A 24,973-nucleotide genomic window follows, 5' to 3' on the forward strand; every position below is an offset into this window, starting at 1 on the left:
ACCCTGGGTCTACTGTATCCAAGGGCTGTGTACCTAGAGCTTACTGTACCCTGGGTCTACTGTATCCAGGGCTGCTGTATCTAGAGCTTACTGTACCCCTATCCAAGGCTGACAGAGCATGACCCTGGGTCTACTGTATCCGCCGTAAGAGCTACTGTACCTGGGTCTACTATATCCAGGCTGTATCCAGAGCTACTGTACCTGGCACTATATCCAAGGGCTGCTGTACCTCTAGCCATATCAATCAAGGGAAACCCTGGGTCTACTGTATCCAGTTGATCTAGAGCTACTGTACCCTGGGTCACTATATCCAAGGGCTGCTGTATCTAGAGCTTACTGTACTGGGTCTACTATATCCAAGGGCTGCTGACTCTAGCCTAATGTATCCAAGGTTACTGTACCGCTGCTGTATCTAGAGCTTACAACCCTGGGTCTACTGTATCCAAGGGCTGCTGTATCTAGAGCTTACTGTACCTGGGTCTACTATATCCAAGGGCTGCTGTATCTAGAGCTTACTGTACCCTGGTCTACTATATCCAAGGCTGCTGTACCTCTAGCCTAATGTATCCAAGGGTTACTGTACCCAAGCTGCTGCCTAGGCTTACTGCCCTGGGTCTACTGTATCCAAGGGCTGTTGTATCTAGAGCTTACTGTACCCTGGGTCTACTATATCCAAGGGCTGCTGTACCTCTAGCCTACTGTATCCAAGGGGTTACTGTACCCAAGGTCAAAAAAAACAAGACTTAGGTAAGGATCATAATGGTGAAGAGACTAAGGCAAGGATGATAATGATAAGAATAAGACAAAGACGATAATAAATAGGAAGAGGAGAATGAGAGCCAGGACCCAGGTGAAGGAGGACACCCCCTGATGTTACCTTACGTGGAGGAGGGAAGAAAAACTGCTGTGTCGCCTGCTCCCCATGAGAAAGGACAACCCCCACGCGCGCGATCCACAGCGTTCAGAGGCGGCAGACGACGAAATTGGTACCCGGGCTGAGGAACTTGAGCTATGATGACTACCAGAGAGAGAGAGAGAGTAGCCTTCCCCTCCACTCCCCTTCCAACCTCTCCCTGCGGCAGGCGGGTGGGGTCAGGTCAAGCCAGGACCCCTTCACTCCCAACACTGACCCCCGGCGGCGACACCAGACGGAAGAGTGGGATGGAGGAGTTAGAGGGCCACCTCCTTCCTCCTCCTCCTCCTCATCTTCTCCTCCTCCTCCCTCCTAATGCTCTTCCTCCTCCTGCTCCTGCTCCTCTTCTCCTCCTTCATTACCAAAGTCACAGGGTCGACTCTTGAATTCTCTGGTAAGTTCCTCTGTGTGTCCTCAGCCTCCTTGTCTCTCTCTTCTTTACATCAATTCTCTCTTTCTTTCTTGGTCTCTCTCGTCTCCGCTCATGACACGCACACACACACACGGCGGCTTATCAATACTACCCCGGACTTGTGTACAGAAAAAAAACGAAAAAAAATTGAAATTCTCATCACAGAAAAGAAAAAAAATATGATTACAGAAAATGTGAATCGTGATGACTGTAAAGGAACACTGATGACGGAAAACGAGAATTCTAGAATATAATGTGAATCCTGATTACTGGAAACGAGAATTCTGATTATAGAAAACGAGAATAATGGTCATAGAAAACGTAATGTGCAGATGAGATATGGGGGACTTTGTGATACACACACACACACACACACACACACACACACACACACACACACACACACACACTGTAACATTATATACAGACATTTCCAGTTGATTTAATTTCTTACCGGTGCTTGTTTGGTCCAAATTGCATTAAACGTGATCCAAACCTGTCCCCACACACACACACACACACACACACACACACACACATTCATCAAATATACGCCAGGTTAAGAAATCACAGCTAGTGTACAACATTATCGTAACACTACTGCAAGTATATGTAAGGCAACGAGGGGAGAGGAGGGAGAGGGAAGGGAAAAGGAGGGAAGCAGGAAGGGAGAGGGAAGGGAGGGGAGGGGGAGATGGAAGAGTACTGTGTGTTCAAGGTGATGATGATTAACCTTTCAAGGACTCAAGGTTGAATCATTGTACTCAAAGGGTTAAGATATCGTACTAAGGTTAAGATATCGTACCAAGGGTTAAAAATATCGTACTCAAGGGGTTAAGATATCGTACTAAGGGTTAAAATATCGTACTCAAGGGAATAAAATATCGTACTTAGGGATTAAATATCGTACCAAGGGTTAAGATATCGTACTAAGGTTAAGATATCGTACTGGCAAGAATGTACCGAGTTAAAATATCACCAGGTTAAATACGTCTGGGGTTAAGATATCGTACCAGGTTAAGATATCGTACTCAAGGGTTAAGATATCGTACTCAAGGGTTAAGATATCGCAAGGGGTTAAGATATCGTATCAAGTGGTGATATCGTACTCAGGTTAAGATATCGTACTCAGGGGTTAAGATATCGCATCAAGGCAGCTTTTCCCATGATTACAAGTTGAAACCGACGTGAATTCGGCAGCATCGGGTCATGTATGTAATATATGTATGTATGTATGTATGTATGTATGTATGTATGTAACAGCTATGTAAATCATTAGAGGTCGTGCTTGTTACAGGGGAATCTGTGTGATTTAGTACAATAACTATGAATGTCATAGCAATCCCTCATCCTCCGGGTCAGGTCATGAGGGAGGGATGAGGGGATTTATGACACCCCAGACTAGTCTATATTACACACGGGGGGAGGGGAGGGGGAGGGAGGATGGGGAGGGGAGGGGAGGGGGTAGAATATAATATAGCCATTTGATCTATATTTCAAGGTATGTGTGTGGTGTGTTGTGTGTGTGTGTGTGTGTGTGTGTAATGATTCCCATCGTGTTGTTAGAACTTGCACCACTTAATTACGTGTTGTGAGCAGCGTGATGAAGAGCACTGAGTGTAATAAATTGTACCGTGTGTGTGTGTGTGTGTGTGTGTTTGTGTGTGTGTGTGTGTGTGTGTGAGGGGAGAGCGAGGGAACAATTCTAATTCCTGTATTTGTATCCCAATTCTCAGTAAGAGACAGAATCCAATAAATAAAGAGTTTCAGTGTAATTTCAACGCGATTTTTTGGTTAGGTTAGGTTAGGTGCTTATAAGTCAAGTCAGTTAGATGCGTTATCATGTGTGTAGTTAGGGGACACGTTAGCATTTAAAAGCTTTGGGAATACTAAGTTGTTTTACCCCAGTGTGTGTGTGGTGATGCTGCCTCACCTAATCCCAGTGTGTGGTGATGCTGCCTCCCCACCACCCAGTGTGTGGTGATGCTGCCTCACCTAATACAAGTGTGTGGTGATGCTGCCTCACCTAATACCAGTGTGTGATGTGCCTCACCCACCAGTGTGTGGTGATGCTGCCTCACCCATCCCAGTGTGTGGTGATGCTGCCTCACCCACACAGTGTGGTGATGCTGCCTCACCTAATACCAGTGTGGATGCTGCCTCACCAATCCCAGTGTGTGGTGATGCTGCCTCACCTACACCAGTGTGTGGTGATGCTGCCTCACCATCCAGCAGTGTGGTGATGCTCCTCACCTAATACCAGTGTGGTGATGCTGCTTCACTCACCATGTGTGTGGTGATGCTGCCTCACCCACACCAGTGTGTGGTGATGCTGCCTCACCTAATACCAGTGTGGTGATGCTGCTCACCTAATCCCAGGTGTGGTGATGCTGCCTCACCTAATACCAGTGAGTGGTGATGCTGCCTCACCTAACACAGTGAGTGGTGATGCTGCCTCACCTAACACCAGTGAGTGGTGATGCTGCCTCACCAATACCAGTGAGTGGTGATGCTGCCTCACCTAATACCAGTGAGTGGATGCTGCCTCACCTAATCCCAGTGTGTGGTGATGCTGCCTCACCAATCCCAGTGTGTGGTGACTTACGCTGCCTTCCTAAACGTTTCAGGTCTCTAGTACAGTGACTTAACCCCTTGAGTACAGTGACTTAACCCCTTGAGTACAGTGACTTAACCCCTTGAGTACGATATATTAAGAATACAATGAATTAACCCCTTCATTACACTGACCCGACCCCTTTAAGTACAATGACTCGACCCAGAAAGCCAATTTAGAACCACATGCTCAGGTAGGCAGGCAGGTAGGCAGGCAGGCAGGTAGGCAGGCAGGTAGGCAGGTACTACTGTATGTGTGTGTAGAAGGTAAACATACTAAGACTAATAACTATCAACACTATTTGCTCGCACGTTGTCAGGTAAATTAATGAACGTAATATGACTCCAACACTCTGAAACACGAGTCAAGACACAGCGGCGTTAATGAAGGTACGAATCAAAACGTTTAAATGGTTAGGTTCGTGGTTCTGATTGGCTGAGAGAGTGAACCTTGATCGTTAACCCCGAGATTCCGCAAGACTCTTCTCTCTCTCAGGTGGACATTATGGTAATTGGTGAAGGGAAATTGAGGTTGTGGTTCGGATGAGTGACAGACAGACAGACAGACAGACAGACAGACAGAGAGAGAGAGACAGACAGACAGACAGACAGACAGAGAGAGAGAGACAGACAGACAGACAGACAGAGAGACAGACAGACAGACAGATACACACACACTACTACTACCCAGGTGAAGAAATAAAATATAAAATACAATATAATATATAACAAGAACAGAGGTGATATAACAGTAAGGAGTATAAAGACAATTAATTAGAGACATAACTCAACAGGTGGGTCGGTATATATCACCACTTAACACTTTACCTGTCGCTGAGGCAACATTAGTGGTGATGTATCAACAGGTAATGGTGATGGGTCGTGCAGCTCACCACACTATATTTCTCTCATCCACGTGATATATATACAGAGAGTACAAACATACATACATACACACAACAATATACGTACATACATATTTATATACAAAACACACACACGCACACACCTGGGAATGGTTAATGGTAGTGTACGTTTATCTCTCTCTCTCTCTCTCTCTCTCTCTCTCTCTCTCTCTCTCTCTCCTCTTTACCCCCTCTTCCTCTCTCCTACAATTCCTTCTCCTCCTCCTCTCTTTTTACCCTCCTCCACCACTATCTTGATTACCAAATCCGTACAAGTGACACCGATATTACACCGCTGCGGCAGATAACACACAATACGCTATCCGGCCACAGCCTCGCCAGTATAAGATATACAATACGGCATGATAGGAATTACCGGACACATATCTTTCTGTTCGGACCGTCATCATGGGGGAAGGTGGCCCGGGAAATATTGTGGGTGGTTCATGTACCGGTCGAGAGAGAGAGAGAGAGAGAGAGAGAGAGAGAGAGAGAGAGAGAGAGAGAGAGAGAGAGAGAGAGAGACCTCTTAATACTGTATTCGTTTTATTTATATTTCGTATTAATTCCCCTCTTCTATCTATTCATTATCCTCACTTTTATTTCCACTTACAAAAAATGTCATATCTCCACAACTCATATCTCCACCACTCATATCTCCACCACTCATATCTCCACCATTCATATCTCCACCATTCATATCACCACCATTATCTCCACCACTAATATCTCCACCACTCATATCTCCACCATTCATATCTCCACCACTCATATCTCCACCATTCATATCTCCACCATTATCTCCACCACTCATATCTCCATCATAACATCATATCTCGCGGGCACATAAATAACTATAAACGCAAAGCCTGTCACCATCACCAGAATAATGGAACATCTAGTCAAAGAGGGCGAATAATGCCTCCTGTGTATCACTTATGCCTCTAATGCCGGGAATATATATGCATACAAGGTCATGGAAAAGAATTCGCAGGTGTTTTAATATACAAGGTGTCTCATAAGTCAGGTATATGCTCGCTCAATATACAGGGTGTCTCATAAGTCAGGTATATGCTCGCTCAATATACAGGGTGTCTCATAAGTCAGGTATATACTCGATCGATATACAGGGTGTCTCATAAGTCAGGTATATACTCGCTCAATATACAGGGTGTCTCATAAGTCAGGTATATACTCGATCGATATACAGGGTGTCTCATAAGTCAGGTATATACTCGCTCAATATACAGGGTGTCTCATAAGTCAGGTATATACTCGCTCAATATACAGGGTGTCTCATAAGTCAGGTATATACTCGCTCAATATACACAGGGTGTCTCATAAGTCAGGTATATACTCGCTCAATATACAAGGCAAGTGCATGTCAGGCATATACTCGCCAATATACAAGTGCCCTCAAGTCAGGTATATACTCGCTCAATATACAGGGTGTCTCATGTCAGTAGTATATACTGATCAATATACAAGGTGTCTCATAAGTCAGGTATATACTCGATCAATATACAAGGCGTCTCATAAGTCAGGTATATACGCGATCAATATACAAGGTGTCTCATAAGTCAGGTATATACTCGATCAATATACAAGGTGTCTCATAAGTCAGGTATATACTCGCTCAATATACAGGGTGTCTCATAAGTCAGGTATATACTCGATCAATATACAAGGTGTCTCATAAGTCAGGTATATACTCGATCAATATACAAGGCGTCTCATAAGTCAGGTATATACTCGATCAATATACAAGGTGTCTCATAAGTCAGGTATATACTCGATCAATATACAAGGTGTCTCATAAGTCAGGTATATACTCGCTCCCCCAAAAAAGTATCTTCACGGAGGTTTCACATCTAATGGACCCTCGATATAACGGAATGTTTCTCTCTATAGTCCGGTAAATAGAGCTTTCACTATACTACAACGTCGCTACTTAAAAGAAACCTTCCAATGTATGTAAACAAGGCGAGTGACAACAACTTAGTGGGGCAAAATCTGGGCAAGAAACAACAACAGATTTATGGCCTTATCATCCCCCCGCTGTCCTTGTTACAAACACATTATCGTAAAGCTCTCACCTGGGATATATTGGACTGAGCTTACGGTCAACAAAAACAAAACAAAAAATAATGAAGGGATAGTGTAATGGGGCAGTGTAATGGTGTAATGGGGCAGTGTAATGGTGTAATGGGGCACTGTAATGGTGTAATGGGGCAATGTAATGGTGTAATGGGGCAGTGTAATGGGCACTGTAATGGGGCAATGTAATGGGGCAGTGTAATAGGACAGTGTAATGGGGCAAACAATACAACAATGTAATGGGGAAATGTAATAGGGCAGTGTAATGGGGCAGTATAATACAACAGTGTAATGGGACACACACACACACACACACACACACACACACACACACACACACACACACACACAAACACACACACACACACACACACACACACACACACACACACGTCTTTACTCCCTCATTGACCACCACTCAAGTATAGGTGCTGTTGCCAAGGGTCTATTAAGCATCACGCCATAAACCCCCTCGGTGGTCGAATTACACGCCGCCAAATTACGCCATTACACACAACAGATCGCCAATTTTACACCACATTTAACAAGCAAGGTCCCTAAGAACTGCTCTCTCATTGGTCCGCGCTCAACCACTGCCTCGTCCTCACGGGTAATAGAGCAGCCAATGAACGTTAAGAGAATACCGATGTCGAAGGTTTTCATTGGTCGTTCCATTGTGGTTCGTATAACGTGTGTGTGTGTGTGTGTGTGTGTGTGTGTGTGTGTGTGTGTGTGTGTGTGTGTTTTATGTTGATGCTTCATGCCAACGTTGAGGTCAGTGTGTTTGTCTCTGCGATCAACCACGAGACCAGGTAATCAACCACGAGACCAGGTAATCAACCATGAGACCAGGTAATCAATCACGAGACCAGGTAATCAATCACGAGACCAGGTAATCAACCATGAGACCAGGTAATCAACCATGAGACCAGGTAATCAACCACGAGACCAGGTAATCAACCACGAGACCAGGTAATCAATCACGAGACCTGGTATTCAATCACGAGACCAGGTAATCAACCAAACATCCTCCCCAACTAACATGTCATTCCCACATTAAGTAAATTAAATGATATTAACTATGGAGAAAATTACCAGAATTAAAATATTAAATAGTAGACTCATTTAATATGTGAGTGTGTGTGTGTGTGTGTGTGTGTGTGTGTGTGTGTGTGTGTGTGTGTGTGTGTAATGGCGTAGAAATTTAATTTGAAATAATGTATTTATAATAATTAAATATTTTTTAATTAATTTCACGTTTCGTTTCTATCAGATGAGATAATTAATTGGACATTTATTAATACACATCTCTCTATATGGTAAGAGAGAGAGAGAGAGAGAGAGAGAGAGAGAGAGAGAGAGAGAGAGAGAGAGGCATCCATCGGGTTGGTCCACTTAAGCTGCCGTCACTATTACCTCTCCAACACTTTACCACATCTAAATGCGTTCTCACGTCTCCACTTACGAGGTAAAACATTTTTCTTTTCTTTTTTTTCTCAGCCTAACTTACGAATATTTGAGAATCCGGTTCCAGGGTGTGCTTTCTTTTAATTAAAATCCCTCAAGGGGCAACAAGCTCGGTATAAAAAAACGCCGCCACGTACAAAATTTAAGGGGGACAACTAGGAAATTTAATCTAGCACCGGCAGGACAAGGGGAGGACAAAAATTTCACTCGCTGTGGTGAGGCTTCGAGTCGGGGGAACGAATCTCGGAGCTTATTCATATACTCTCGCTGTCGTCTGGTGCGGGTGTGTGGTTTTATCCCATTTGGTGGTCGATACTGCTTCATTTTAGGGCGAGTTCGTATGGGGGAGTTCATATGGGGGAGTTCGTATGGAGGTTCCTATGGGGAGTTCTATGGGGGAGTTCATAGGGGGTTCTATGGGGGAGTTCGTATGGGGAGCTGGTTCGTATGGGGGAATTCGTATGGGGGGCGAGTTCATATGGGGGAGCTAGTTCGTGTGGGGGAGTTCATATAGAGTTCGTGGGGCGGAGAGTTCGTATGGGGGCTAGTTCGTATGGGGAAGCTGGATTCATTATGGGGATTCGTATGGGGGGATTCGTATGGGAGTTCGTATGGGGAATTCGTGTAGAGTTCGTATGGGGGCTAGTTCGTATGGGGGGCGAGTTCATATGGGGGCTAGTTCATTATGGGGGCGAGTTCGTGGGGGCTAGTTCGTATAGAGGCTAGTTCGTATGAGAGCTAAGTTCGTGGCGAGGCTATAGTTCGTATGGGGGGCGAGTTCGTATGGGGGCTAGTTCGTCGGGTTAGATATATGAAAGAAATTAAAGAAAACACAATAATTACTCCACAACACACATACATCCAAAAGATCGAAGATAAAATAAATCGAAGGAAAATGTATATAAAAACGAAGAAATTTAGGTGGGAAAAAGGTAATTAATTTTGTGGTTTTAAACTGGTGGAATATTCTAGTAACGGGTGAATACATGAAGGAAATAAAGGGGAAAGTTCCAATGTTTGACAACCGGGCAGTGTCACCGAGGTGGTATTTTTTTCTTTCTTCTTTCTTAATTTCGTCTTTTATTTTTTCTTTCTTTGTAATATTTTCAGTTTTCTTTTTATTCCACTTTTTCCTTTTCTTTCATTCTTTATCTTTTTTTTCAGTCTCTTTTCTCTTATTTTAATTTTTTACTTTCATTCTTTTTTTTCATTTCCTTTCTATCTACGTCTTTTTTCATTGTCTTTCTTTCTTCGTACTAAAATCTCTCTCTCTCTCTCTCTCTCTCTCTCTCTCTCTCTCTCTCTCCGGTAAATCCAAATGCACACCTGAGGATTTGGAGCAACTTTCGACATTACTCAACAACGGAGGTAAACGAAGGAGGAGCCCCGCGTCTTTTTTGTGCCTTCGTCTCTGAAATTGTCAACACACCTCGCTACAGGGCGCCGCTACATAACCTGGAAAAATTCTTCCCCACCCCGAGACGGAATTACGCACCGCAGAATGAGGGGGAATGGGAGAGAGTGAAGTTGGGATGAGAGAGAGAGAGATAGAGTATAATGGAAGAGCGAGAAACAAAAGTGATAAAGAAAGAAAAACGGGAGAATATAAGAAAAGGATGAGGGGAAACGGAGAAAAAGGGTGTAGGTAAGAGGAGAGATAAATGACAGCATGGGAGGGAGAGAGAGAGAGAGAGAAAGTGGGAAAAAGAGGGTACAGGAAAAGTAGTGTGAGAGTGACAGAAGAGAATTTGACAGAATGAAAGAACGATTCCAATTAATTAAACTCACTTGAAATATTTAAAGCGCCAATTACGGCATTTCACTACGTTTTAAATCCCACTTTATACACATTTTCTCAGTATTATCGACTCACTTTACCATATAAACACGATAGTTCTCACCTTCAAGTTAAGTTAGGTTAGGTTAGGTTGGGTAAGGTCAGGTCAGGTCAGGCAAGGTCAGGTAAGGTCAGGTTTTTATTCATCAGGTGAAATATGCTGCGGGTGTCTAATCTTCATGTGATCCCTCCCTCTCAAAAAAGGTAAAAAAAAAAATCTTTACCCCTAACTAATTGTCGTAACTTTAACAAATTACGTCCACCAAAACCCATCTCGTGAACGTCATCCCCCGGGCCAGTAAGTCTGTCAACCTCACCTGTGGAAGAGCTTGTGGTTCATCCCAGGTAATTTCACTTGTGGCGCCCTCGGTAGGTAGTTAAAGTTTCTAGCCAGAGAGGATGGTTAAGTCTCTCACCCACCCACCCAGTCAGCATCCCTCCCTCCCTCCCCCACCTGCCTGTATCTTCCTAAACAACTATATCAGAGGTACACCCAACGCCAGCTTTTGCCGGGTTGAGAAAACATCACAGTATCGTGGGCATATTGTGGATTGTGCGTGCTAATCCGAACACATACACATAAACATACATACATACATACATAATAATAGAAGCCCTCGAAATCGAGGATGGCCGGCCCTAGGGCCACCTAGGTGTGAATTTGTTTAAGGTGAAGAAGCTGTCGCCAACACAACAACCACACCCTAAGTTAACGAGTTGCATGACCCAGTGTCAAGGAATAGTCCGAGAAGACCGAACAACTCGCCAACTGCACTGGCTAACCATTACCCCGGAACACGATCCGCAAATCGATTAACATCCAGGTTCCCAATTACTGCTGGGTAGACAGAGGCAAATGGAGTAAAGAAACTTGCCCACAGTTTCACTCTGCCCGAGGATCGAACTGGGGTCCGCAAGCTTGTGAGGCGAGAATGCTGATCATTACACCACATACAAACATTACTTCCAACATAAGTAATAAGAGTGCAGAGGTCTTATTGCAACTATATCTTGCGCTAGTCAGGCCTCACCTCGATTATGCGGTTCAGTTCTGGTGCCCCTATTATAGAATGGATATAAATTCACTAGAGTCGGTGCAGCGAAGAATGACGAAACTGATTCCGGGACTTAGAAACCTTCCATATCAGGATAGGTTAAAGAAACTTAACTTGCATTCCCTAGAAAGACGAAGAGTGCGGGGAGATATGATAGAAGTATTTAAGTGGGTGAAAGGAATCAATAAAGGGGATATAGATAAAGTTCTTATAATATCCGAGCAGGATAGGACTCGGAGCAACGGATTCTAGTTGGATAAGTTTAGGTTTAGGAGGGAGATAGGAAGAAACTGGTTCACAAATAGGGTGGTGGACGAGTGGAACAAGCTTAGCAACTTTGTAGTAAGTGCGGGAACTCTGGAAAGTTTCAAAAGGAGGCTGGATAGATTCATGGATGATAAAGAGTGGTTGTAACTCTCGACAGGAGCTGCCATGCACAGGCCAACCGGCCTATTGCAGACTCCTTTTTTTCTTATGTTCTTCTTCTTATACAGAAACGACCACACAGGTTACTACACATTTATACCAGAGATTGTCTTTTATTTCATTTTGGGGGTAAATTCTGTACCGTGTGTGTGTGTGTGTGTGTGTGTGTGTGTGTGTGTGTGTCTGTGTGTGTGTGTTTACTAGAATCATAAATCACAGAGACAACAAAGATATTTCTCCACAGTATATCACATCAGTATTACAGTCACATATTTCTAGCACCCCGAAAAACACGTCATCTTCGCCTGGCCTGTCACATTAAAAGGGGGTGGGAGGCGTCACACACACACACACACACACACACACACACACACACACACACACACACACACACACACACACACACACACACACACACACACACACACACCAAAATGTAAGCTCCATCAATCTTCTTTCGTGAATTTGCATGGTGTTTTTTTTTTCAGCGAAGAGTTATGGATATTTGAGGATTTTTGACCTAAAAATAATTGAATCCTGTGACATCTCACTCACTACTCACTCACTCACTCACTCACTCCCACACACACACACTCACTCCCACACACACACACACACACACACACACACACACACACACACACACACACACACACACACACTCACTCACTCCCACAAGAATATACATAACTTACTGGATATACCACAAAGTTAAACAACAATACAACATACATACATTCATTCATACATACATACATACATACATACATACATACATACATAATAGTATTAATATGAACAAAATACAGAATCAGCAACACAGTATAACCTCTAACATTTGTACTTTAAATTCAATTCATCACTTCCAACATTAATACCTAACAACAATACGTAATTTGAGGTGTGTGTGTTTTTTCTGGCAAAGTTATCGGTTATTTAATTAATAACACCTGGGCTGGCAGTACACTTGATGCACCAAGGGAAAAATTATAGCACAGGTAAACAACGGATAACTTAACTTAACCTAACTTAACTTAACTTAACTTAGTCTTACTTAACCTAACTTAACCTAAATTTGGACAGAAGCAAGAAAAAGAATCGAGACCATGCAAGTGTGTGTGTGTGTGTGTGTGTGTGTGTGTGTGTGTGTGTGTGTGTTCTATTTACGACACGTGCAGTTCTGTTATCGTTCGTATATTTTTCAGATCTCCAGCAATATAAATATAGACTCAATGCCTATAGACTGTACACACACACACACACACACACACACACACACACACACACACACACACACACACACACATACACACACACACACACACACACACACACACACACACACACACACCTACGTCTACTAGCATGAGTAAATAATAAACTGCTATTATTAGTCTCAACAACACACTATTTTCTCGAGCCTTTCACAGCAAAAAAAAAAAATATATATATATATATATATATATTAATTATTATTCCTTCAACGTTCAAACTCAAACTTCATTCCATTACTTTTTCATCAAATTTCTCACCAAATATTACCAGGCTAGTAATTATCCTTTCATCTCAATACACACACAGGTATTCAGGTGAAGTTGAGTTGATAACATTTCATCTCAGGTATCTAGGTGACGTCATGTTAGCCCTTTAGTGTACCCTGACTCTAGTGGAGGCAGACAGAGAGGAAAGGAACCACCTGCCACTATCGCTCTCTTTCCCCTCTCTCCAGTTTTCAGGATCATAGGTGTGTGATATATATAAATGCGTTCGGCAGCAAAAGATGAAATATAGCTTTTTCAGTGGCGGCAAATTTAGCTGCGGTCATTGTTCAAGAGTAATGTTGCAGGTCAGGTCGAAATATAAAACAGAGAGCTATTGCCTGCGATATTTCACCTGGTGTTGCTCCCCTCCACCCTTTTCCCCACACCCCACCCCACCCCCCACTAACTCTCATTTTTCTATCAACTGCGAGAGAAAGAAATATAAACTTGAAGATTGAGAATATTACCAGAACTAACCAAATTTTCCTTCCTAAAACCCAATTGTGTAAATTAAACCTGACCCCAATATGTTTGTACCTTGACAGAATATATTATGTTTCTGTACTATGTTAGGTTACAGTAATCTCCAGGTTAATTGTTATTGTACCTGTGGCAAATATTACTCTCAAGGTGATTAGTACAGTACTTGTTTATTAAATTTAGTGACGAGAACAGCAGGTGAAATTATATACCTGTTATACCTTCAATAATAATCACAGGTGGTGGGACTATAGTGACGTTTGGCCAGACACACGGGTCAATAGGATTTAGGCCCAAAATCTAATTTAGAAAATCTACTGTCAATTAAGGTGTTCCTAACTTTTCAAACTGGCCAAATATCTCACCCCCAGCTCTTGTTATACTGCCAGTCAAGTAATAGTAATAATAGTGGTCGTATTTATAATAAAATTCACTGAAGAACCACCCATAGTTCTTAATTAGTGGGATACCTGTGCTAATTAATAAGGTGCAATGCGTACAGTGTGTGTGTGTAAAAAATAAGCACAGTACACACATTTGGGATCTCTCTCATAATCTAAATATTATTTGTCGAAACTCCCATCACTGAAACTATATCAGGGTATAATATAATAAAATAACAAATAAATAAACAAATATCACCTTATAACTGTGGTGGCAAATAACTCTTAAATTACCACTGCGGCCAAAAAATAACCATTAAATAACAACTGTGACAACCCCAATACGTCACATGAACGACAACTTCACTACACCACAAACGACCATAACACTAAGCTAACATACCTCGATAACAACAGCCCGTGATGGCCCTTGTACTCCATAACCAGCTGATCAAGAGAACAAAATGATTAGATATTATCATTATCCGTCATTAGCTACCGTAATCATTCTACTCACTCGATCATTCTACTCACTAGACGCTGAATGAATGTGGTTAACTAGAGGTAGAATTTGCCTCCAATGTTAAGTAACTCTGCCCAGGCATTACAGTGAGCATCAGTCACAAATAATAAATCTTAAGCCCCTCATATATCACGTGACGCAGGAAATATAGTTATATATCATAGTGCTAATGAGTGGTAGGTGGCGTTTGTCATGTGGTGATACAAAGCTCAGACGGGGTACAGTACAAGCAGGGAGCTATGTTACAGGGAGTCAGGAGGGGTACAGTACAAGCAGGGAGCTATGTTACAGGGAGTCAGACGAGGTACAGTACAACCAGGGAGCTATGTTACAGGAGTCAGACGGGATACAGTACAAGCAGGGAGCTATGTTACAGGAGTCAGACGAGGTACAGCGAGAACTATATTATAGGGCGCTACTTAGAAGGAGTAGGTCAGGGGCGGGTCGGGGCGGGCGGGGCGGGGCGGGCGGGGCGGGCGGGTCGTGGCAACATATTTAAAGCTTGGAAAACACTACTGAACTTACCGGTTTGTTAGTCAGTGTGCGCGTCAGTGGTGTTCCATAGTTAATTGTTCCTGTTGTGAGGTAACATATAACGTTTTCTATTTGAAACTGCCGGAAATTTAAACCCCGACACAATGGTCTGGTGCTCACGGTGCTCATTACTCTCTCTCTCTCTCTCTCCTCGTGTTGGTCTTTTGTTATGTTTGTCAAAATTAAGTCTAATGGCCTACTCCTGTGTGTGTGTGTGTGTGCATATATATATATATATATATATATATATATATATATATATATATATATATATATATATATATATATATATATATATATATATATATATATGTGTGTGTGTGTGTGTGTGTGTGCGTATATATATATATATATATATATATATATATATATATATATATATATATATATGTGTGTGTGTGTGTGTGTGTGTGCGTATATATATATATGTGTGTGTGTGTATGTACAGGGTCATATTTTTTTTATTCGACAACCACTAAACAGTTACCAAGCTATACTCTATGTCCCAATGTCAGGGAATAACCCAAGATGATCGGACATAACCCTTACCGCATTGGTTAACCATTATCCTGGAACACGACTGGTCAATTGGTTAACATCTTTATAGCTTCTCCAGTCACTGCTGTTCTACACTACACTACACTTCTCCACCAAGTGTATGAGGAACTAATTACTCAGACCAGACGCCGTCATCCAGAATCGACATTTGTAAGGTAAGATAAAAAAAGTAAATGACGTCAAAATTTCTTCATTAATTGCTGTTAACTGAAATACCCTTGATGGAGGAGAGAGAGGAGGTGGGTGTAATAGAACGGTCGTTGTGTGGAGCCAGCTCGTAGTTACTGTAGGGATTTAACACGTAATTCTCGAGCGTTCAAACATGTTTCTGGCGTGTGTTGTGGTAGTTAGAGGCAGGTTATATAATACTGTACGCTACCCATAACATGAATGGTCTATCATGGTTTTTTTTTTCTGAAAATCTTTAATATACTGTTTGTCATCGGCCGAAATTTTTATAATTTTTGTTAGTGCCAAAAACTCGCTGGATAATATTCTTTTATGCAGCGACACAATGTATATACGTCAGCCAGCTCCGACTAGCGTTCACACGGAAGCTACCGCCTAAGAAAAATATTTCACGCGATATACAATTTTTCTTTGTGGAGATTACAGAGTCTATGAAATTATCCGATCCTTCATATTCCTGAGACCTTTCTTAACGTTTTAGCCGCCGAAATACTGTACAGGGTCTAATTTAACCAATCTGAACCGTCGCTCGCTAATCTTGTACACATTCTACCTATATTATGTGACAACAGTGTGTGTGTATGTGTGTTAATTCAAAGTAAGCATCAATGTCCACTTTCTCTCAAAATCAAATTTCAGCTTATAAAATGGTCCAATAATTCCTCTCAAAATAACTTAGAAGAAAAGCTCACACTATCTTAACCTGACTGATACGTGACGTAAGCCCCAGGAGACAGTAGGTTAGGTTAGGTTATGTACATTAACAACATCACAACACTAAGTTGGTTTTATACAGGTTAGGATCTCGTTTCTTCAGTCAATACGTGTACTGTACTGCATATTCCCCAGGTGAAAGACATCATTTTCTTCATATCCCAGAACATCTTTACTGTCTACCAAATGCGTTAGCTTATTCCATCCGGTTACCTTTTAACAATTTTACTGCATCACTGTATAATTCGCTGTGTTTATACTATACGGCTGAGCTTGGTCATTTCCTACATCTGCCCTTGTATGAACTGTAACCCTCGGCTGAAAACAGAACACGCCATTTACTGCCCATAACCTTGTCAGAGTGAGAGGTTTTTAAAGGGATTTTTATATAATATTTTCTATTCACATATACCCTCGTGAGATATTTTAAATCGCTCTGTATATTTATCTAGTCTATGTGAACAAACTTACAACATTAAACTGAAATGTTACTCTATTTCAGGCTGGTAATTGGCGAGTACACTATTATTGGTCTAGGTGTGACCCCTGCTGAGTGGTCGTAGCGAGACGCCTGCTGACCACCTGTACTTATAAAAAGGTGCCGGTTATGGACCTCGCTGATTGGTCGAGAACTGTCGATTAGCGAGTCTTCTGACTGGTTGAAAGTGACTCTCAACTGTCAAATCCTTTCTCCGATTGGTCGAGAAGTGACCAATCCCAACGCTCCCGATATCCAGAAATCGGAAACCTCCGGGTTCATTGATTGGCTTACACCTCATCAGAAGCGACCAATGGGAGGCCTGATCCACTGGCTGTTGATAGCCATTCTTTCTCTTCTCCGTAAGTCACGTGACCAACTGTCCTCCTTTTGTATCTTCTGACAGTAACAATATTTTGTCAACTCAATAAATAAATAAAAATATATAGTTTAATGTAATGAACTTGTATGTTGGCTATATTTATATCGTATTTTTGATAATTCTCCATTTTCTTATTCTTCGTTTATTTATTTCTCCCTCTCCCTCCCTCTCACGCTGTCTCTCTATCCCTTCCTCACGCTGTCTCTCCCTCACGCTCTCTCCCCGACACACAGTGGGGAGGAGCAGATCTCTACACATCACCGGGATAGACGTGCCTCACACAGCCCTCAGTGGGGACACCGTGCGTCTCTCCTGCACCTTCAGGTTGGACGGGGACGCCCTCTACTCTCTCACTTGGTGGAAAGATCAACAAATGTTCTTCAACTTCGTTCCATCAAACTCTCACCCCAAGTCTGTTTACCCCGTCCGAGGCATTGTGGTGCATGTGAGTAGCGGACGTACACACACACACACACACACCTTATTTTACCCTAAGTTTAACCATCTCAACACTAATCTAACCTAACCGCCCACCCTCCCTATTCCCCTTACCCCAATGACGGAAATTTTGAAACTACATTTAATTTTCTGGTCCATTTTCTCTCACCGTTAATGGGGGGACTAAAGAAACACGCTCACACTTATTCCCCGCAATAATTACAGTAATTAACTCAAAGTCTCGTGCACTAGACAAGGCACAAAATAAAAGTTATCATTTACATTAATTCATTGAGGTGAAGTGAAGCAGCGGCTAGGGCAGGTGTTGTGGAACGGCTGGCTGGCTGCAGTTTAGGGAAGTCAGGCAAAGATACTGTACCACTTTCTTTGATTACTTGGTCGTGTTTTGGTCGACGCCTCACCATCTGGCCCGCACCCGCCACTCATCAGTACCCAGAAATATTATTATAAACTGGTCTAAGAGTCACTGAATGCCGTCTTCTTCTAAGGAATCATTTATACCAATACAAAAATTATTATAGAAACCTTAAATATAGTCTTCATGACCTGTATATAGCCTTCATGACCTGTATATAACCTGTATAGGACTGTCACGACCTGCATAGGACTGTCACGACCTGCATAGGACTGTCACGACCTGTATAGGGCTGTCACGACCTGTACGTCAGCACTCGCATCACCCACATCGTCTCCCACAGGTGCAAGAGTCGACATTAAACGAGGTGGTGTTGACGGTGGATCATCGCGCTTCGGGCATCCTCCGCTGTGAACTCCTGGCAACCACCTTCGAGCAGGACACGAAGCAGGACAACATGACAGTCGTGGGTGGGTAGCTTATACACACACACAGTACCTGACTTGTTTGGTACTGTGATGCTCATGTGACTTCGTGTGAATTTATGAGTTCATGCTTAATGTGTGTGTGTTTGTTATGTACTGTATATCTGTATGTGTGCGATATTCATGTGAGTATTTTGTGTATGTATACTTGTAGTTGTATGCATACATTTATGTTTGTGCCTGACTATAAATAACATGACGGGAATGTGTAATACTGATAACTGAACGCTCTCTCTCAAAACATGTAATACCACCAAATTGCATCAAAATTAAACTCTTAAATTTAATCAAACCTAAACCAATGTAAATAAACCAACAAGACACCTGACTAAATATTCAATATTCATCAATGATTACCTAAGTTCTATAAATATCTTGCAAGTCATTCAACGGCCTACCACTACCCCCCACCCGAGATGCGAAACGCTTAAATAGAAGTCAAACAACAAGATACTGTACGGTATTGGCAGCGGCGTCAAGGTCATAAATACTTGAAGCTTAATTCACCTCCTTGTAGTGAATTTGTCTCCCTAAAAGCCCGGAGTAATCAGGAAATGAATTTTACGATGTTTCAGCATTTTCAGATCCCACGCTAATGGTGTAGTTTATGGCGGTCATATTTCCGTTTTCTTTAATGCTTCGCCGCGTTCTGATTGGCTGAACAGCTGCTGGCGAACGGGAAAGAACTCCAATTGACTCTTGCTGTTTTATCCCTATTTTTTTTATTACTGACGCTGGTGAAAGTAACTGTAGTGTGTAGGTACTGTGTTAAGCAGCTATTTTACTTTAAAATAATACGAACAAATATATAAAGCACCGATTATGGAAAAGTTAAACCAAACGTAACTCACAAATAAAACCGATCAGGGTCGTCCTCCCGAAGATTCATACCTTTTATTTTTCTCCACAACCAGATGAGAAAACGCATCGTGTTACGTTAAAATCTGAAGCGCAATTTCGCCGCTATCTGGGAGGCAAACTTTGTGGCGTAGATTTATTGAACCAATTAGACGCGTTCTCACTTACCAGATAAAGGGTAAAATGTAACGTACGGGCACCACGACACTAACTCAGTCGGGTGTTTTTATCTTATCCCCAACTGAGGATAGCTGCGCGTCCCTAGCATATCTGTATTCACTTAGCTAATGGTTTTAAAATTTGTTCAGAAAATTCCATGGATAATTTTTTTTTATATATATATTACGTATACAAGAGGCGGGAAACTCCGTACAAGACAAGTGGTTATGTAATGATAAGACTCTTTTTAACGGACAAGACGAAATGTGTGTATGTGTCCGGCTAGTACAGTAGACTTTAGTGTTAGCATTTAATAATTTGAGACATTGATATAAAAAAATAATACTCGTGTTCCTTTTGTATGTCTCTAACATGGACTCAATTATCTATCAAACTACAGGTATAATTACTATCCTTATTACTACTGTATATGATTATTATTATTACTACCATTATTATTATTATAATTATTATTTCTATTATTATTATCATCGTTAGTTTTTATCACCTGAACACCTGAATTATTTTACCTGATGATTAAACACCCTACAACTACCTGGTGGTTTGGTTAGGTTAGATTATGTTGGGTTTAGCATTAGTGCGTTGATAATCTTCAGGTGATCCATTATTATCAAGAACATCATCCACAGATGTTCCCTCCCGCGGTCCCAGCATCACGGGTCAGCGCGGAAATTACCACGTAGGAGATCTTCTGCTGTTAAACTGTTCCTCCCCGTTCTCCTATCCTCCCACGGCCCTCACCTGGGATATCAACGGCCTCCAGGTGAGTAGAAACTACAGGAGGGAGAGAGGGAGGGAGGGACAAGCGCCAGTTCAGACCAAAATAGTCCTTCAGAGGGATGATCAGACAGACCATTTTAGTTTACAAGTGCATTAGAGAACACTTAGGATTCACTACAATACTCGTGACAGGCAGGAGGACCACGAGAGATAGTGGTGACGTATCCAGGAGAGTGGGACGGCGAGGGGCGAGTGTCAGCGTGGTCGGGCCTCCACATGTGGCTGCGCGCGCATCACTTCAGGGAGGGCGTGTTGGTGCTCCGGTGTACTGCCTCTATCCTCCACGTATACAGGGTCTCCACCGAGCTTATCATCACCGACGGCAACTATATGCAGACGTCCCCGCGTGAGGGTGCCTCTACAGGTGGTCAGTGGCCCCTAGCACATGGATAACGTTCATATGTTGTGTAAACAGTGATATATATCCCATGACAAGAAGCCTTTCTATAATGCGTCTATTCGGATTACTGAACAGTCATTTGTAACACACATACTGCTTATGAAAGTTCCCTAAATAAAAAAAAAAAGTTGCCAAATAATAAAATCATATACACGTATTTTAAGTCACATGAGCCCATTCGTGCGAGGTTTCTTACCATGGGAATTACCAAGGCATGTACACTCCTGCATTTAAAACTTTTCCACAGTACCTAAACTTTCCAAAATTATCGCTGAAACTCTAAAAATAGCCCACATTACACACGGCTTACACAGATCCATAATAGTCCACCAAATTGTTTTATAATAACAATAATAAAACAGAAAATCAAAATAAACAAAAAATGCTACTACTAATAATAATAGTAATAAAATAACACTCATACTAATAATGATAATGAATACCCCCCCCCCCACACACACTCCATTTAACGCACAAGCTACATCATGCCTCGCTTATTACTGCTACAGGAGCGGAATGGTCTTCAGTAGTAAGGGGGATGCAGCCGCTACTACTACTACTCCTGCTATTTCTCCATCTACTGGGTACTTGAGGCCACCCATCCCTCGGTCTCACCTACTACGGCATCTCCTTCAGCAGTAGAACCAAACCGCAGCCACAGTTAGATTCGAAGCCTGAGTTGCATTCAAAGGCAGGGTCGAGAATGGAGGTAGAATCAAGTGACCGAGAGAGCCTAAAGAGGGTTAAGTTGGGGATAAGATACGGTGTTTAAAGTGATGGAGGGAGGGAGTGGTGGAGGATGGAGGGAGTGTTGGAGAGGGGTGGAGGGAGTTGTGGGGAGAGGGAGTGGTGGAGGATGGAGTGTTGGAGAGGGATGGAGGGAGTGGTGAAGGGGGATGGAGGGAGTGGTGAAGGGGTATGGAAGGAGTGGTGGAGAGGAATGGAGGAAGTGGTGGAGAGGGATGGAGGGAGTGGTGGAGAGGGATGGAGGGAGTGGTGGAGAGGGATGGAGGGAGTTGTGGAGGATGGAGAGTGGTGGAGAGGGATGGAGGGAGTGTTGGAGGATGGAGAGAGTGGTGGAGGATGGAGGGAGTGTTGGAGGATGGAGAGAGTGGTGGAGGATGTTTACTCAAGTGAAAAGTAGTATTGTTATTGACTATCCTCACTATTATCATCATCCTCGTCACAAGTATTAGGAGAATCACTAACACTAATCACCAGTAGTCCAGTACCATCATCACCAACACTACTACTATTACCACTATCGACATCTCCAACACTACAATCATCAAAACTATCACTACCATGACTTGCAATATTATCACCATCATCAACACCATAATCAAAGACACTATCACCACCATCTCCAACACCACCCTAATCAACAATCGCCATCATTCATCACTAAGCAATACTATCATTACAGCCATCACCACATACCACCATCATCACCACTACAACCATCATCACCACTACAACCATCAATGTTGCCATCATTATCACCAATACTGTCATTACCATTATCATCAAACACCACTGGACAGGTAAATGTTGGGTGTCGTATGGTTACAACACTGGAGAAGTTTGGTGTGTTCAGTTCACAGCGCAGTAGGAGTTTGCTGTATTTCAATAAACCGGAGGAGTTTTGCTGGGTAGTGAACCCACACCGTAACTAACATGTGTGTGCTCGTGAGCTAACCAAATATATGTAGCATGGTTGCAGTAGTTAGTTCACTCGCTCTTTGTATGTTTCTACAAATAAAGATGAAAAGAATGTTCAAATCCTGGAGTCATTTTCCTCTCAATGTGGGTGTGTGTACTATACTTTGATCGTCCGTCTCTAATAAAGCTTTTCAAAGGTAAGGTGCTCCCCAACTTGTAATACTCGCATTCTGGGGCAGTCTGTTTGGTGCCTGAAGTTTGCTAAAGACTGACAATTGATTGAGAACGTCCAAAGGAGGATTACCAAACTGGTGATGGCACTTAAACACCTCACATACCACGAGAGATTAGAACTTCAATTATGTGTTAAGTTTATGCTATAGAAGGGCAAAGAGCGATTTAAATTAAGATTATAGGCACTCAAAAGGTAAATAAGTTGTCAGTACTTACATTAATGCTGTCAAGGAGTAGAGTATACAAGTAGGAGTGTACAGTCGAGTATTACTTGATGCTAAATTCCTCTTGTGTACTCAATTTGGGAGTTATCTTCCTAGGTACAGCAGTGCAGGACCAGCCACCATCATCTACAATACCAGCAGCGATTTATTAAATATACCATTTAATTATGAAAACTTAAGATTGTAAAAGTATACAAGTCATGTTGTCACGTAATATTATCATCTACTGTATGAATATGTCCGTGAGGCGTTTGTTAATGAAAATAATAACTTGTCAAGATAACGGGTCTAGTTTTGATCACTATATATTTTGCGAATAGCAAAACCTGTACTACATCCATATTTCTAGGATGGTAATTAATTTTCAAGTAAGTTTTCCACCTTCGTAATTATGGATGATCAGTATAACACGGGAGTAGATGTAGGTAGCATCCTTCCCCTGGATGATGGAAGAATCAACTAATTTTCCTTCCCTGAACCAGCCAATCAAAACTAGATGGAGTGACGTCACAGTGGTGTGGGCTGCACGCGGCCATAACCACCGAACTGTCAAACTATCTTACACGATAAGTTACCTAGTTCAGTCACCCTCAAGCATTCTCTAAGCGATGCAAACTACTCGGAAAAATAATATATATATATACAGTACTGTACTCCAAATACTGAATACTTGCACCCCTCTTCAGGTCAAATACCTTTGTGACTACTATGCAGTAAATGTAGGTTCGGTAAGGTTTTTTTATTTTTATTTTTTTACAAAGTACTTAGCGCGATACTTCGTTTTTCATACCGTACATCAGAAAAGAAACAGGCTAGTTTTGAGTTTTTGTTATGTTCAAGCCAGTTACTGACCTCGGTTGGACAGCTGTGGTTCAGAACCAATATGGAATGAACAGTATATGTGGATGACCCAATACAGCCCGTCCAAAACAAGTGATGGGGGAGACAGTCATGTATGATACTCATGTTTTCACAACAATGTCTAGACCTTGTTTGGTTAAATGTAGTTCCTATCACAGAATACAGATGTGTGGTTACTTTTATTTTAGCTGAATGATATTTATAGGTTCTAAAACAAGATCTCCTTTATATGGGTACAGTATTTTTTCACAAGTGAATGATAATTGTCATTCTTTAAATACCATCCATTTGTATGGGTGTAGTTGAATAGTACGAACGGTCGAACGTACTGTACAGTACAGTATTTCTTTTCGCATGAACTCTTTCTGAGAGTAGTAAAGAATTGTAAGCTTAATTTGTTTTAAAAGAAATTACCTTTTCATGGTATTTTGGATTCTACTGAAGTTCCAGTTAATATTTTATTTGGCAAATGCCACATTTTTTTTCAGCACATCGGGGACCCAGTACACAAGTGGTTAGTAAACTATCTACCCTAACAAGCTCAGTACAGTACAGTACTGTGATTTACCAAGTACTGTAGTAGCTATAAAAATTTATTTAAGTAATATTTACATACCGGGTATTTTAAACAAGCAGTCAATTTTTTCTTTGTTTCAAATGAAATTGGAATTAAAGTTCAAAGTACAGTACCTATGTTCTTTCTTTGCTGATGATTAACCCTTAAGGTACCCAAAGGCATTACTGTATCTATGTCTTGTTTGTAATAACTTTCTATTGAACTTTACCTGTGTTTAATTTCAGTTTCCATAATCCGTGTAAGGCAAAAATGTTTTGTTAATTGAAAATGTTTAATCACCTATTAAATGAAAATGGGTAGTTCTACAGTATACTTGAATATTGTGCTTAACTGTCAAGATCTAACCCTGGAAATCCAGATAAAAAAGTAAAAATTTCTGGCTATCACAAGC

General features: G+C 41.9%; 1 protein-coding gene and 1 long non-coding RNA gene across 2 annotated transcripts in view; one reads left to right on the plus strand and one right to left on the minus strand.

The window, feature by feature from the left end:
• LOC121855256 overlaps positions 1-21,800 on the plus strand; it is a 73,540-nt gene extending 51,740 nt beyond the window's left edge. The window contains exons 3-8 of the mRNA XM_042350141.1: positions 17,150-17,487; positions 17,741-17,952; positions 18,665-18,791; positions 20,474-20,607; positions 20,757-20,991; positions 21,534-21,800. Of these exons, the coding sequence (XP_042206075.1) occupies positions 17,439-17,487; positions 17,741-17,952; positions 18,665-18,791; positions 20,474-20,607; positions 20,757-20,991; positions 21,534-21,616 (840 nt within the window). The 5' untranslated portion in view covers positions 17,150-17,438 and the 3' untranslated portion in view covers positions 21,617-21,800. The remainder of the gene's footprint in view (positions 1-17,149; positions 17,488-17,740; positions 17,953-18,664; positions 18,792-20,473; positions 20,608-20,756; positions 20,992-21,533) is intronic.
• Positions 1-23,271, minus strand: part of LOC121855257 — a 101,757-nt gene extending 78,486 nt beyond the window's left edge. The window contains exons 1-2 of the long non-coding RNA XR_006086754.1: positions 23,137-23,271; positions 18,228-18,750 (exon numbers count right to left, since the gene is read on the minus strand). This is a non-coding gene — a long non-coding RNA (uncharacterized LOC121855257). The remainder of the gene's footprint in view (positions 1-18,227; positions 18,751-23,136) is intronic.
• Between the last annotated feature and the right edge of the window lie 1,702 nt (positions 23,272-24,973).

The sequence above is a fragment of the Homarus americanus genome, unplaced genomic scaffold (assembly GCF_018991925.1).
Source record: "Homarus americanus isolate GMGI-L3 unplaced genomic scaffold, GMGI_Hamer_2.0 scaffold24430, whole genome shotgun sequence".
NCBI lineage: Eukaryota > Metazoa > Arthropoda > Malacostraca > Decapoda > Nephropidae > Homarus > Homarus americanus.